At 50.0% G+C, this 14391-nt stretch overlaps 1 protein-coding gene across 1 annotated transcript; it reads left to right on the top strand.

Moving 5' to 3' along the window:
* The first annotated feature begins 400 nt into the window (after positions 1 to 400).
* Positions 401 to 14293, top strand: rrad (Ras-related associated with diabetes). The gene is made up of 5 exons (XM_073070459.1): positions 401 to 486; positions 2729 to 3069; positions 10315 to 10388; positions 11588 to 11792; positions 12955 to 14293. Exons 2-5 carry the CDS (start codon positions 2739 to 2741, stop codon positions 13230 to 13232), a joined length of 888 nt encoding a protein of 295 aa, XP_072926560.1. The 5' UTR covers positions 401 to 486; positions 2729 to 2738; the 3' UTR covers positions 13233 to 14293.
* The last annotated feature ends 98 nt before the right edge of the window (positions 14294 to 14391 follow it).

Raw genomic sequence — 14391 nt, 5'->3', positions numbered from 1 at the left:
GACAGAAACATAATCCCAGCAGGAATTCCCAGTGCCTGCTAGGAGGGTATGCCAATCCCAGCAGGAATTCCTATTTCCAGCAGGGTTTCCCCAGTGCCTTCAGGAATTCCCAGTCCCAGCAAGAATTATTGCCAGGCGGGTGCCCAGATCCCAGCAGGAACTATTGCCAAAGGGGTATCCTGATCCCAGCAGGGAATTCCCAGTGTCATGATCCCTCCCGTGATAACAAGCAGTGCCAACTGCACACCGAGGTCAGGGCTGCAGCAGGCGATGCGATGGGCGGGGGAGGTGGGAGGGCGCCTTGCCCAGTGCGGGGCCGCTCGCTGCTAGCTATTCTGGGCGGCAGGGTAATGGAGAGGCGTGATGTCAGGCTGACTTCAGCGGCTGGGGAGCATAAATAGAGCGGAGCTTCCAGAGGGCAGACAGACACTGGTAGAACACCGGCCAGACGGGGAGAGCGATCGATCGATTGATTCACATACACAGGTAGGAACGGGCCCGGGAGACTGACTCTGGGCAACACGACTCGTTACTGCCGAAGAACCCCCTTCCACACCCAACCAGGAATTACTGCGATAGACCCGGGCATCTTTCTTCCCTCTCTCAATCCCTTTCTTCCCCTTGGTTTGTGGACCCCGAGGAATCAGTGAATCCCGTTTTAACCGCTGAAGGAGAGGAGCGGAGTTGGCCGCGTGGGTTGTTGGAGCGGGGACGCTGATGTCTCGGAGACGGGGAAAGATTGCTGGAGGAGACCGCTGCCCGCCGGCTGCTTGAAGAAGCTGCGAGCGCGGCTGGGGGAATGCACTTCGGAGCGGAGGGAGATGCTTCTAACGGGAAAGGCGGGCTGCCCAGGGATTCCCGAGGATGAGTCGAGCAGGAGCCATCGGCGCTGTCCCTCTACCCGGGGAGCTCTCGTCTCTGCCCCCTTTGATTATATGTCCCCGCAGTAAACATGCTCTGTCCGGTAACATCTCCCCGGTACCCCTCTCTGCCTCTTCATTCGACCTTCAAGGGGTTTGGAACCTATTCTTCCCCCCTCCCCACCCCGTCTTTCCATACTCCCCTGTTTTATCCCGAAGGCGATGCCTAATTAAGTGAAGTAACTCCTCTTGCCCGCGAATGGTCCATGCCCCTCTATTCCCAGCACATTCATGTGCTCGGAAACCCCTCTAGCTTCACCACCCCTGGAAGCCCATTCTGGACACCCACCACTCCGATAAGAAAAAGACTTCGCCCGCACACTTCTGTTCAATCCCCCCCCACCCCCACCACCACCCATAAATGCGTGTCCTCTGGTATTTCTACCCTGGGGGAAAGATTCTGGCAGACTCTGTCCGGAGGGGTCATAGAGAGGGTTTTATCTTTTTGCGCGGCCACGTTCAGGGAACTAACGATTTACACCCCGATCCCTTCCTAGACCCATCTGTGTGTGAGAGAGAGAGAGAGGGGGAGAGAGAAGGAGGAGGGAGAGGGAGAGAGAGAGAGAGAGAGAGAGGGAGAGGGAGAGGGAGAGAGGGAGAGAGGGAGAGAGGGAGAGAGAGAGAGAGAGATATGAGGTATGTTAAATTATGAGCGGGGAAATCCTCATTCAGGATAAAAGGTCTTTGCTCCAAATCTCCAGTTCATCTTTCCCCATAAACACTGTTCGAGTTTCTCGTGGCAGTTTATATTCCTACTTCTGGGTCTCCAGCTTTTGACCGGGTGACCCACCCATCTCTCCCCATCCCTGACATGTCCTTCCCCCCCCACTCCCTGCTGGCCGTCAGCTCCACCTGGGGTGGCGACGGCGAACGTCGCCGGCCAAGCTGGCCGTCCTTCCCGGGGACTGGGCGGTGTGGACCGAGAGCACCGGTGAGCTTCCTCACTTCCCCCGCCGGCCGACGGACCACACGCTCGCTCTGTGAGGGGAGGCCATTCGGCTACCAATGTCGTAGCAGTCCGCCGGAGAACCGCGACCCGAGATCAGACTGACCTTAACGAGTCGCAGCTCCGGCAGGACTTCTCCGCCTGAAAGGGAGCTCCCTCACATCACTCACCCCTGGTTTAGTCGCTGCTGAACTTTTGGTTGTTGATTATGGAGAACACCAGCCCAGCGGTGCGTCGTTGGGGTCTGGGGATTGGGTCCCTGCTCCAGGCGCAGCGACATTGGTTTGGAAGGATTCTCTCCTCAGCCTCTCATTCGTTCCCTCCCCACTCCCCCTCCTAACCTCTCTTCGCCTCTCACCCCTTTTGTCCTATAATCGCACTACTCCCCTTCCCTCTTCCGCTCCCTCACCTCTCCCCTTCGCTCATCTTCACTTTTTCCCCTTCTCTCTCCTCTCCTCAACACTCGCTACCCCATCCTCACCCGTTTTCCCTCCCTCTCTCTCTTCCCGACTCTCCCTCCCCCTCTCCTCCCCACCATCTCCCCTTCCCTCTACCTCACCCTCACGGACTCCCCTCTCTATTCCCCCTCCCCGTTTCTTCCATCCCTTTCCACTATCTCTTCCTCTTCCCTCATGCTTGCTGTTTTCTCTCCCTTGCTTCTCCCCTCTCTTCCTTCCCTCTTCTCTCGTTTACCCTCGCACTCGCCGCCCTTCACTATCTCTCGCCCTCTCCTCTCAATCCTTCCCCTCCCTCTCGTTCTTCCGTTTCTCATCCCATTTTCTCTCCCTTCGCTCCATCCGCTCTCTCGCTCTCCACTTTCCTGCCCTAACCCTTCTCGCTCCTCTTCCCCCTGTCCCCACAGAGCGGACAACATGACGCTGAACCGGACGGACCGAGGCCGGGCCCTGGACAAGCGAAGGGGCAGCACGCCGTTACACGTTCATCAGCTGCACCGGCGGAGTATGCCGGTGGACGAGCGGGATCTGCAGGCGGGGAACGTCTGTCCGCTGTCCCGCCGCTCCGGGCAACCACATCCCGGCATCTGGACCCCCGGCTCCTCGGACTCGGTCACCTCCAGCGGCAGCGAGTCCGCCAGCCCCTACAAGGTGATCCTGCTCGGGGGCCACAGGGTGGGCAAGACCAGCCTGGCGCGGATATTCGGGGGCGTGGAGGATGGCGAACCTCAGGAGGTGGAAGGAAGAGGTGAGTGTGGAGCAAAGCACCGGCGTAGGGAGAGAAGGGGGAGAGGGAACGGGCGAGGTGGAGGAGGGTAAAGCTGGAGAGGAGGGGGAGGTGGAGGAGGGTAAAGCTGGAGAGGAGGGGGAGGTGGAGGAGGGTAAAGCTGGAGAGGAGGGGGAGGAGAGGGAGATGGAGGAGGGTAAAGCTGGAGAGGAGGGGGAGGTGGAGGAGGGTAAAGCTGGAGAGGAGGGGGAGGAGAGGGAGATGGAGGAGGGTAAAGCTGGAGAGGAGGGGGAGGTGGAGGAGGGTAAAGCTGGAGAGGAGGGGGAGGAGAGGGAGATGGAGGAGGGTAAAGCTGGAGAGGAGGGGGAGGTGGAGGAGGGTAAAGCTGGAGAGATGGGGAGAAGGAGATGGATGGAGATTTATTGAAATACAGGGCGCAACAGGTTCTTGCAGCCATTAGAGCCACTGCTTTAACCCTGGCCTAATCATGGGGCAATTTACAATGACCAATTAACTTACCAACCGGTACGTCTTTGAACGGTGGGAGAAAACCGGAGCACGCGGAGGAAACCCACGCACTCACGGGGAGAACATACCAACTCCTTACAGAAGATGGAGGGAGGAGGGAAAATTGAGAGATGGAAGAAGGGAGGAGGGGAGGGAAGAGTAGATGGATGGAGGGAGAGAGAGGGGTGTAGAGATGGAGGAAGGTTGGTGTGTGGAAGAAGGGGCAGGAGAGTCAGGGAGGAGGGGAAGGAGAATCCAGAGAAAGAGAGGGGGCGAGTAGGGGGAGGGAAAGACAGTAAAGGGAAAGAAGGGGGAGAGAGAGCTGTCAGAGGAGGTAAAATACTGGGACCTGAGTTATAGGAAAAAGGTCAATAGGTTAGGAAATTATTCCCCAGAGTGTAGGAGAATGAGAGAGATTTGACAGAGCTGTACACAATTATGAGGGGTATAGATAGGGTAAATACAAGCAGAGTGTTTCTACTGAGGTTGGGTGAGGTCATGGGTTAAGGGTGAAAGGAGAAATGTTTAAGGGGATGGGCTTCACAGAGAGAGGTGCCGGTGTGCAATGAGCTGCCAGTGGAGATGGTGGATGCTGGTTTGATTTCAACATTTAAGGGAAGTTTGGGTAAGTTCATGGATGGGAGGGGTATGGAGGGCTATGGTCATGGTTTGTGTCAATTGGACTAGACAGATTAATAGTTCAACACAGAGAATGAGAGAGACATTGTCAAGATGGCACAGAAGGATGGGGGAGAATATTTTGTGTGATGGTGTGGGACTTGGTGGGTAATGAGCAGGTGGTTAGGTTTCCCGTTCCCACTGCCCTAGCTTCTGCTGGTCTTTGCGGTTTTGTGTTAGGGACGCGTTGTTGAGTCAGACTGGGTGAGTAACGGCAGTTCCATCTGCAACCTCGGTGGAGGAGGCAAGTGCTTGGGGAGCAAGATTTGTGAATAATGTTGGAACTGTGTGTGAGAGAGAGAGGGGCCAGAGAGAGGGGGGAGAAGGGGAGCAGAGAGAGAGGGGTGAGACAGAGGGGGAGAGAAAGGGGGTGAGACAGAGAGGGGGAGAGGCAGGGGGAGGGGGCGGAGAAAGAGGGGGGCAGAGAAGGAAGAGAGGGAGACCAATACAGAAACAGAAATAGCTAGAGGAAATATGGAAAGCGCTCTGTATAATGGGACCTGGCGAATGTCAATAGGGAAAAGAGTGCACATCTGCTTGCCCAGACTCGGGAAGGTATCTGCGAACTCCTGGCGGTGTTGACTATCACAGGGAGTGTTGTGGTCTGTAGTCACTCTCACTGAATCTCATTCACTCGCCACCTGTGCCTCCTGACTGGCCACTGTCCCACTGAGAGCCCAACCATGATCCGTCTGTCTGATGTGGGCAGGGTGAATGTAATCACTGTGGGTGACTCTGGCAAGGTTTGGCCCTGGCTTCTCAGAGAAACCGATGAAATCAGGAGGATGAGAGGTGACTTGATAGAGGTGTATAAGATGATTAGGGATAGATAGAGTGGACAGCCAGACTTTTTCCCAGGGCGGAAATGGCTAATACAAGGAGGAATAATTTTAAGATGATTGGAGGAAAGTATAGGGGTATGTCAGAGGTAACTTTTTTTTACACAGAGAGTGATGAATGTGCTTGGGGTGGTGATAGAGACAGATACATTAGACATAGTCTTAGATAGGCATACAGATAATAGAAAAAATGGAGGGCTATGTGGAAGGAAAGGGTTAGATTGATCTTAGAGTAGGTTAAAGGGTTAGTACAATGTTGTGGGCTGAAGGGCCTGTACTTTACAGTAATGTTGTAAAGACAAGAGATTCTGCAGATGCTGGAAGTCTTGGGCAACTCACACAAAAGGCTGGAGGACCTCAGCATGGAGGGGAATAAAGAGTCAATGTTTCAGACTGAGACCCTTCATGAGGACTGGGTCAGCATTTTGTCTGTGTTGTTCTATGTTCTCCATGCTCTAAAAGAAAGCCAAATATCCTGTCCTCTCCTCCTTCCTCCGGCCGGGGTTTCCGCACAGCTCAGTCATGCTGGAAACTTGAGCATTTTATTGACTGTTAAAATTGGCCCTGGTCTCTCCATCTCCTGAGGCTGGGCAGTAAATTGCAAAGTTTGCTGGAGATATTAATAGAACCCACTGCCTGAGATCAGGGTTTCCCCGACAGCTACTTTAATCTCAGCCGTAAATAATTGATGGATCTTAAACAGAATCTCTTCAGTGATGGAGAGATGGAGACTCCTGCATAAAACAGTCTCTGTCCACAGTGTGAGAGGCTGATCCCATTAATCCCAGCGGAAGTTTTGCAAGTATCTGCACTTATTTCAAATTTTCAGCATTTTCTCCTTCTGGTAATGTTTTGCCCCTCCCCTTCCCTCTTATTCAATTCCCCACTCTGGCCTCTTCTCCTCACCTGCCTATCACCTCCCCCAGGTGCCCCTCCTCCTTCCCTTTCTCCCATGGTCCACTCTCCTCTCCTATTCCTTCATCTTTCCAGCTACCACATCCCAGTTTCTCATTTAATCCCCTCCCCTCTCCCATCCACCCAGCATGTCCTCCTCCCCCTCCCCCATTCTTCCTATTCTGGCCTTTCCCCCCTCCCTGATGAAGGGTCTCAGCCTGAAATAGTGACTGTTTATTCCTCTCCGTAGATGCTACCTGACCCGTTGAATTCCTCCAGCATTTTATCTGCCATGTTTTTTGCTTAATTTTCAGAATCAGAATCAGGTTTAATATCACTGTGGGTTGTGAAGTTTGCTGTTTTTCAGCAGTAGTGAAGTGCAATGCATAAAATATCAATTACAATAAGAAACATAAAAATAAATTAAGTAAATAGTAAATTAAATAAAGAGAGCAAAAATTTTTGGTTGAATTAAAAGATTAACTTGACTTTGCCCAAGTTACTCAGTGGGAATATTCTGGAAGCAGGTCAGGGAGGCAATGGGCGTGTGGTGCAACCAGGGTAATCAAAGACCCCACCTACCCCGGATGTACGTTCAACTCCCCCTTGCATCAGGCAGAAGGTACAAAAGTCAGAAAGCATGTATCACCAGGCTCAAGGACAGATCCTATCCTGTTGTGATAAGACTATTAAACAGTTTCCTTTTTCTTCATAAGCCCGTTACCCCTACTATGTTAGGGGTGCTGACATCACCCTAGGCTGCTGACAGCAGCTCGTCAGAGGCCTCTGTCCTGGGCTGATAGAAAGCTGATCAGCCCTGCGGCGTCTGCTTTCACCACACAACTTCTTCAGTCTTCCAGGCGAAGATCCTTCCTCTCCCAGGGGTGAGGTCCCTGGAGCTTCTGTTGGTGTTTCTGGAGCTCTGGGTTTTTACGGGATGGGGTTGCTAGTCCCATGTCCAACCCTCCTCTGTTTGCAGTCGGGCTTGAGAATGTCCATGGCGGAGTTAAATGCTTCCCTAGAACAATAAATTGGACTCTTAACCTCACAATCTACCTTGTTATGGCCCTTACACCTTGTTGACTGCCTGCACTGCACTCTCTCTGTAACTGCACCACTTTATTCTGCATTCTGTAATTGTTTTCCCTTGTCCTACCTTGATGCACAGTGCAATGATTTCTATGAATAAACTTTTCACTGTATATGTGACAATAATAAACCAAATTACCACAATTCTCTGGTTTAGGGTTTACAATAGGTTCTAGTCCATAAGACTGTAAGATATATGAGCAGAATTTTGCCATTTGGCCCGTTGAGTCTGCACTCTCATTCAGTAATAGCTGATTTATTATCCTTCCAAACCCCATTCTTCTGCCTTCCCTATCCTTCACTCCAACCTTCGATGCCCTGACTAGTCAAGAACCTATCAACCTCTGCTTTAAATATACTCAATAAGTTGGCCTCCACAGCTGTCTATGGCAATGAATTCCACAGATTCAACACTTTCTGGCTAAAGAAATTCCTCCACATCTCCTTTCTAGACGTATGTCCTTCCATTCTGAGGCTGTGGCCTTGGGTCTTAGACTCCCACACCCTTGTGTATCTTAGGAATGGCTGGGTCTAAGTCCTGGAATTTATTTTGCAAAGGCGCTGTGGGAGCACCTTCACCAGGAGGACTGCAGCAAATGAAGAAGATGGGACACCCCTATCTTCCCTAGGGCAGTGAGGTGGACCATGATGGTTGTCTGTGCCAACGATGCCAGGTCTTGAGGATTCCACTGCATGATTGGGATCTGACATTTGGTTTGTGGTATGCTGTGAGGAAGTTGCAGGAGGGAATCAGTGGGATAGAGACGGGATAAGTAAATAGGTGAAGGCCACAGATGGATGAAAAACGTGGAACAGTCAGATCTATGGTTTCAAGGGGTGACAGATGGAAAGGACGAGTATCCTTGTGTAGGAGCAGTGCAATCAGCCAAGATGAGTACAAGGTTCTGTTAAGGGTTTGTCTATTGGTGGGCCCTCAGGTGGCTGTGGAGGCCAATCCAAGATCCATATATTCCGGTGTAGTGTGGGCAGGAGTAAGTGGTGCCTGTGGTTAGTGGTTGGGTTGTCCTCAGAATCAGGATCAGGTTTAATGTCACCGACATGTTGTGAAATTTGCTGCTTTGTGGCAACAGTACAGTGCAATACGTAGTAATAAAAACTATAAATTACAGTAAGAAATACTATACATAAAAATTAAATTAAATAAGTAGTGCAAAAAGAGAGCAAAAAAAGAAAAAATCTAGTGATTGTATCACAAACATGAGAAGATCTGCAGATGCTGGAAATCCCAGCAACACACACAAAATGCTGGAAGAACTCAGCAGGCCAGGCAGCATCTATGGAAAGAGTCCAGTTGATGTTTTGGGCCGAGATCCTTTGGCAGGGTTAAAGGAAAAAAAGATGGGGGGGGGGGGGGAGAGGAGAGAGAGAAACACAAGGTGACAGGTGAAACCTGGAGTGGGAGGGATGAAGTAAAGAGCTGGGAAGTTGATTGGTGAAAGAGGTACAGGGCTGGAGAAAGGGGAGTCTGATAGAAGAGGACAAAAGCCATGGAAGAAAGTAAAGGGAGGAGGAGCACCAGAGGGAGGCGATGGGCGGGCAAGGAGATAAAGTGAGGTAGGGAAGAGAGGATGGGAATGGTGAAGGGGAGGGCATTACTGGAAGTTCAAGAAATTGATGTTCATGCCATCAGGTTGGAAGCTACCTAGACGGAATATAAGGTATTGTTCCTCCAACCAAAGTGCAGCTTCATCACAACAGTGGAGGAGGCCGTGGATAGACATATCGGAATGGGAATGGAAAGTGGAATTAAAAAGGGTAGCCATGGGAGATCCTGCTTCTTCTGGCAGATGGAGCGTAGGTGCTCAGCGAAGTGGTCTCCCAATCTACGTTGGGTTGCATCGATATACAGGAGACCCCAACAGACTCACAGGTGAAGTGTTGCCTCACCTGCAAGGTCTGTTTGGGGCCCTGAATGGTAGTGAGAAAGGAGGTGTAGGGGCAGATGAAGCACTTGTTCTGCTTGAAAGGATAAGTGCCAAGAGGGACATCCAAAGTAAAAGTAAGATTAAGGGGGGGCCAGGGAACTTGAAATCATTGAAAAGATCCAGAGAGTGTGAGGCATTGTGGATGTAAATGGGAAGGGACTGAACTATGGGGAGTAAAACAGAGTCGAGGTATGCAGATATGAGTTCAGTGGAGTAGGAACAGCTGAATCAATGGGTCTACCTGGAGAAGCAGGTTTGTGGATCTTGGTTAAGAGGTAGAAACTGGAGATACGGGGTGAGGTGACTATGAGGTTGGTGGCAGTGGATGGGAGATCCCCAGAATCAATAAGGTTGGTGATGGTGTAGAAGACAATGGCCTGGTGTTCCTTAGTGGGGTTCTGTTCGAGGGGTAAGTAAGAGGAGGTGTCTGAGAGTTGCTTCTGGGCCTCAGCAAGGTAGAGGTCAGTACGCCAGAGTACTACAGTACCCTCCTTATCTGTGGGTTTGAAACTTGCTGATGCTGGAAATCAAAGCAATACATACAAAATGCTAGAGAAACTATGGAAAAGAGCAATCAGTCAACGTTTCGGGCTGAGACCCTTCATCAGAACTTATGATGGGCCTTGGCTTGAAACATTGAAAAAAATAGTGAGGTAATTTTCATGGGTTCATTGTCCATTCAGAAATCTGATGGCAGAGGGGAAGATGCTGTTCTTGAATTGTTGAGTGTGTGTCTTCAGGCTGCTGTATCTCCTCCTTGGTGGTAGCAATGAGAAGAGGGCATGTCCTCATGTACATCCCTCCAGGACTTAGTACATAGTGTCAGCAGCAAGGTAAACGGTAGGTTGTTCTTTATTGTAAGAAGGGCTGAGTACAAGAGTGGTGCCAGGAAGGGCTGGGCAGTTTGATGATACCAGTGTGCTGCAGTATCTGTCATTCGACTCTTGGAAACTCTCAGATGGGCACATAGATGAAAGAAAAATGGATGGCTTAATGGGAGGGGAGAGTTAGATCGATCTTGGGGTAGGTTAAAAGATTGGCAAAACATCTTAGCTAAAGAGTCTACGCTTTCTGTAATGTTCATTTTTAGAGTCACGGTACAGAAAGAGGCCATTCGGCCTGTCTAGTCTATGCTGAACTATTATTCTGTCAAGACATCCTACCTTGCACCTGGACCATAGCCCTCCATGACCTTCCCATTCATGAACTTATCTAAACTTCTTGTAAATGCTGAGCTCAAAACTACATTCACCACTTCTGCTGCTAGGTTCTATATTGTACTCCCAGTCTAAATCCCACCTTCTTTCTTCCAGGAGACACTTTTGACAGATCAATCATGGTGGATGGGGAGGAAGCCAATCTTCTTGTCTTTGATATCTGGGAGCAGGTTAGTTCTCGTACTGGGTTGTCCCAGACTCACCACAAGCATCTCATTGCTGCTTTCTCATTCCCCTCCACGTGGTCTTTCTACATACTCCATAGTTCTCACTGCCTCAGAAAAGCAGGCAGCATAATCAAAGAACCAACTCCCGATGATTCATTTGTCACACGTACATCAAAACATTTAGTGAAATCAGTCACTTGGGTAAACGACTAACACAGTCCGAGGCTGTGCTGGGGGCAGCCCGCAAGTGTTGCTCTGTTTTCAGGGCCAACATAGCTTGTCCACAACTTTCTAACCTGTACATCTTTAAAATGGGGGATGAAACACTTAGGAAACCCACGTGGTCACAGGGAAAACGTACAAACTCCTTACAGACAGAGGTGGAACTGAGCCCCAATCGCAGGCATGTAATGTGTTATATAACCACTGTGCTACTGTGCTGCCCTTTGTGTTCCCACACTGCGCTTTCCCCATAATGCTATATTCTACATCCTGTTTTTATTCTGCCTTACTTTCATACTTTGATTGAGTGACCGCTCAATTAGATACCTCCTGTACCTAATAAAGTGGCCACTGAGTGTATGTTCCTGGTCTGCTGCTGCTGCTGTAGCCCGTCCACTGCAAGGTTCGACACATTGTGCATTCAGAGATGCTCTTCTGCACACCATTATTGTAACATGTGGTTATTTGAGTTACTGTCGCCTTCCTGTCAGTTTGAACCAGTCTGGCCATTCTCCTCTGACCTCTCTCGTGAATAAGGCACTTTCACCCACAGAAGAGCCACTTTTGCACCGTTTCCTGTAAACTCTAGAGACTGTGGAACATGTATATCCCAGGAGCTCAGCAGTTTAAGAGATATTCAAACCACCCCATCTGGCACCAACAATCATTCCACAGTGAAAGTCACTTAGATCACATTTCTTCCCCATTCTGATGTTTGTTTTGACCAACAACTGAACCTCTTGACCATGTCTGCGCGGTTTTATGCATCAAGGTGTCACAATTCAGAGTTCAAATCTGACGTGCCCTGTAAGAAAGTTTGCATGTTCTCCCCGGGGAGAACGTACAACCTTTCCTCCAGGTGCTCCGATCTCCTCCCACTGTCCAACGATGTACTGATTAGTAAATTAATTGGCCACTGTATCGCAGAGTACATGAACAATAATCCAATGACTAATTAAAACCTTTGCTCACCCTTCAAGGATGACACTAACTGGATTCGTGATCACTGCATGAAGCTGGGAGACGCATACATCATTGTGTACTCGGTGACCGACAGGGTCAGCTTCGAGAAGGCTTCTGAGCTGAGGATCCAGCTGAGGAGAGTGAGGCAAACCGAGGACATTCCCATTATCCTGGTCGGGAACAAGACTGACTTGGTGCGGTCCAGGGAGGTGTCAGTGGATGGTGAGTCTCTGTCCCCCACTCTGACATTGGGAGGTCAGTGTTCAGCCTGAGGGAAGGGTCTGAGTCCTGGGGTGATGTTCTCAGAATGGCCCAAGTGTTCAGATTCTCTTGAGAGACTGGCTCCTTCCAGGTGTGTGAATATCTCCTAGGCCAAGGAAGGACTGTGATAGGAAGGATGTGGAAGATTTAGAGAGACTAGAGGAGACTTACCAGTATGCTGCCTGGATTAGAGAGCATGTCTTATGAGGAATGTTTGAGCGAGCTAGAGATTTTCTTTTTGGAGTGAAGGAGAATGGGAGGAGACTTGATAGATTCATATAAGATGACAATAGGCATAGATAGAATAGCCAGCCAGAGACCTTTTACCAGGGCAGAAATGGCTAATATGGGAGGACATAATTGTAATGTGTTTGGAGGAAAGTCAGAGGTAGGTTTTTTTACGCAGGGTGGTGGGTGCGTTGAACACACTGCTGGGGGTGGTGGCAGAGGCAGATACACTTGGGACATTTTAGAGGCTCTTAGATAGGCACATGGATGAAAGAAAAATGGAGGGCTATATGGGAAGGAAATGTTAGACCAGGGGTTCCCAACCTTTTTTATGCCATGGACCAATATTATTAAGCAAGAGCTCTCCAGACCCCAGGTTGGGAACCCCCGGATTAGATTGATCTTGGGAGCAGGTTAAAAGTTTGACACATGTTGTGGGCTGATAGGCCTGTAATATTCTATGCTTTATGACAGCTGTTGCTCATTCCTGGCATTCATGGGGCACACAGTTGTCGTATTTGGGTGGCTAAAAAGATTGGATGTGTCACTGGTACTCTTCTGATCACCGGTGCAGTAAAGCACTGGGCTAACCCTATGGTTAGTACAGTAAAGCGGTTAGAGTACCACTATAACAGTGCTAACAATCAGTGACAGGAGTTCAATTCCCACCTCTGCCTGTAAGAAGTCTGTACATTCTCCACGTTGGTTTCCTCTGGGTGTTCCCGTCTCCTCCCACGTTCCAAGGACATGAAGTATAGCTTAGGGTTAGTAAATTCTGCCCCCTATGCGTCCTCGGGCTGTGATGGTTGTTGACACAAATGACGCTTCTTGCTGTGACGAGAAAGTTAAGCTTTAATCTTCGCATTGCTGACCGGGGTTTGTGGTTTCTCTGCAGAGGGTCGGTCCTGTGCCGTGGTTTTCAACTGCAAGTTCATTGAAACATCAGCGGCGCTGCACCACAACGTGCGCGACCTGTTCGAGGGCATCATCCGCCAGATCCGACTGCGCAGAGACAGCAAAGAGGACAACGAGAGGCGGCTGGCAAACTCCAAGCGGCGGGAGAGCGTGGGACAGAAGGCCAAGAGGTTCCTGGGCCGGATTGTGGCCAGAAACAACAAGAAGATGGCCTTCAAGCAGAAGTCCAAGTCCTGCCACGACCTGTCTGTCCTCTGAGGCAGATCGCCAGCCTGACAGCAGCCATCCACAGACCTGTGTGTCCTCGAGTGCGTGTGGGGGTGGGATGTGGGGAGGGGTGGGGGCTGAGTGAGCGTTGTTGCTCAGAGTTCATTTGGAACCAGCTATGCAACATGGCTCTGAAACACTGCAATGAAAGATTCTGCGCCCTCTATTGCCACGATGAGGCCGCACTCAGGAGTGAAGAGCAGCACCTCATATTCTGAAGGGTAGCCTCCAACCTGATGGCACCAACATCAATTTCTCTCATGTCCCTCCTCCCTCCTTTTTTTTTCCATTCTGGTTCCCCCTTAGCCTTTTCTCTTCGCCTCTCCTATCAGATCCCTCCTTCATCAGGTTTTACCTCATCCACCTACCACTTCCAAGCTTCTTACTTCATGCATGCTCCTCCCCCACCTGGACTCACTTAACACTGTCAGCTTGTCCTCATTCCCCTCCTCCTCCCACCCTCTTATCCTGGTTTCTTCCCCCTTTCTGTCCAGTCCCGATGAAGAAAGGTCTTGCCCGAAACGTCGACTGCTTATTCCCCTCCACAGATGTTGTTTGTACGTCAGGGAAGAGCCTGTAGTTGGTGCTGGGACAGTACCGGTGGGTGGCGGGTAGGGGATCAGCGGAGGGAAGTTGCGGGGCATTTTGGAACCCGGGGTTACGCTCCCCGGAAAGGGGAAGTTAAACAGCCCCAGCCATTGGTTTCCTGAAGTGGCGAGACATTGTGAGTAATTGCACATCATGTTTGTGAGCAGATTTTATTGAAATTTGACAGAGTAAGTGGAAACTAAAGGGAGGTCACACCTGTCTGGCTACATGTGACGTGCGCAGGCTCGTACATCACTGTGGACACTTGGTCATGTAATGATCAAAGAACAGTTGGGCAGCTGTGAGAAACAAAGTAATAAATGAGCAATAAGACATAATTACTGCGGTTCACAGCTATGCCCACTCTGGTTAATTTCTGTTTAATATTACTGTATTCAAATGATTTCCTATCTGTTTACATATAAATTTTTGTATTTAAAATAAAATTTATTTGACATTGCAAATGTGTATGCTGATTTTTTTTTCAATAGGAAGAACCCTTACAACATAATGGGGAAAACAGTTATAATTCAACACGATCGGCAAAGCAATAGTTTCTATG

The sequence above is a fragment of the Hemitrygon akajei genome, chromosome 17, assembly GCF_048418815.1.
Source record: "Hemitrygon akajei chromosome 17, sHemAka1.3, whole genome shotgun sequence".
Taxonomy (NCBI): domain Eukaryota; kingdom Metazoa; phylum Chordata; class Chondrichthyes; order Myliobatiformes; family Dasyatidae; genus Hemitrygon; species Hemitrygon akajei.
Note: the sequence above shows the minus strand (reverse complement) of the source record. Positions and strands in the feature narration are given on the sequence as shown.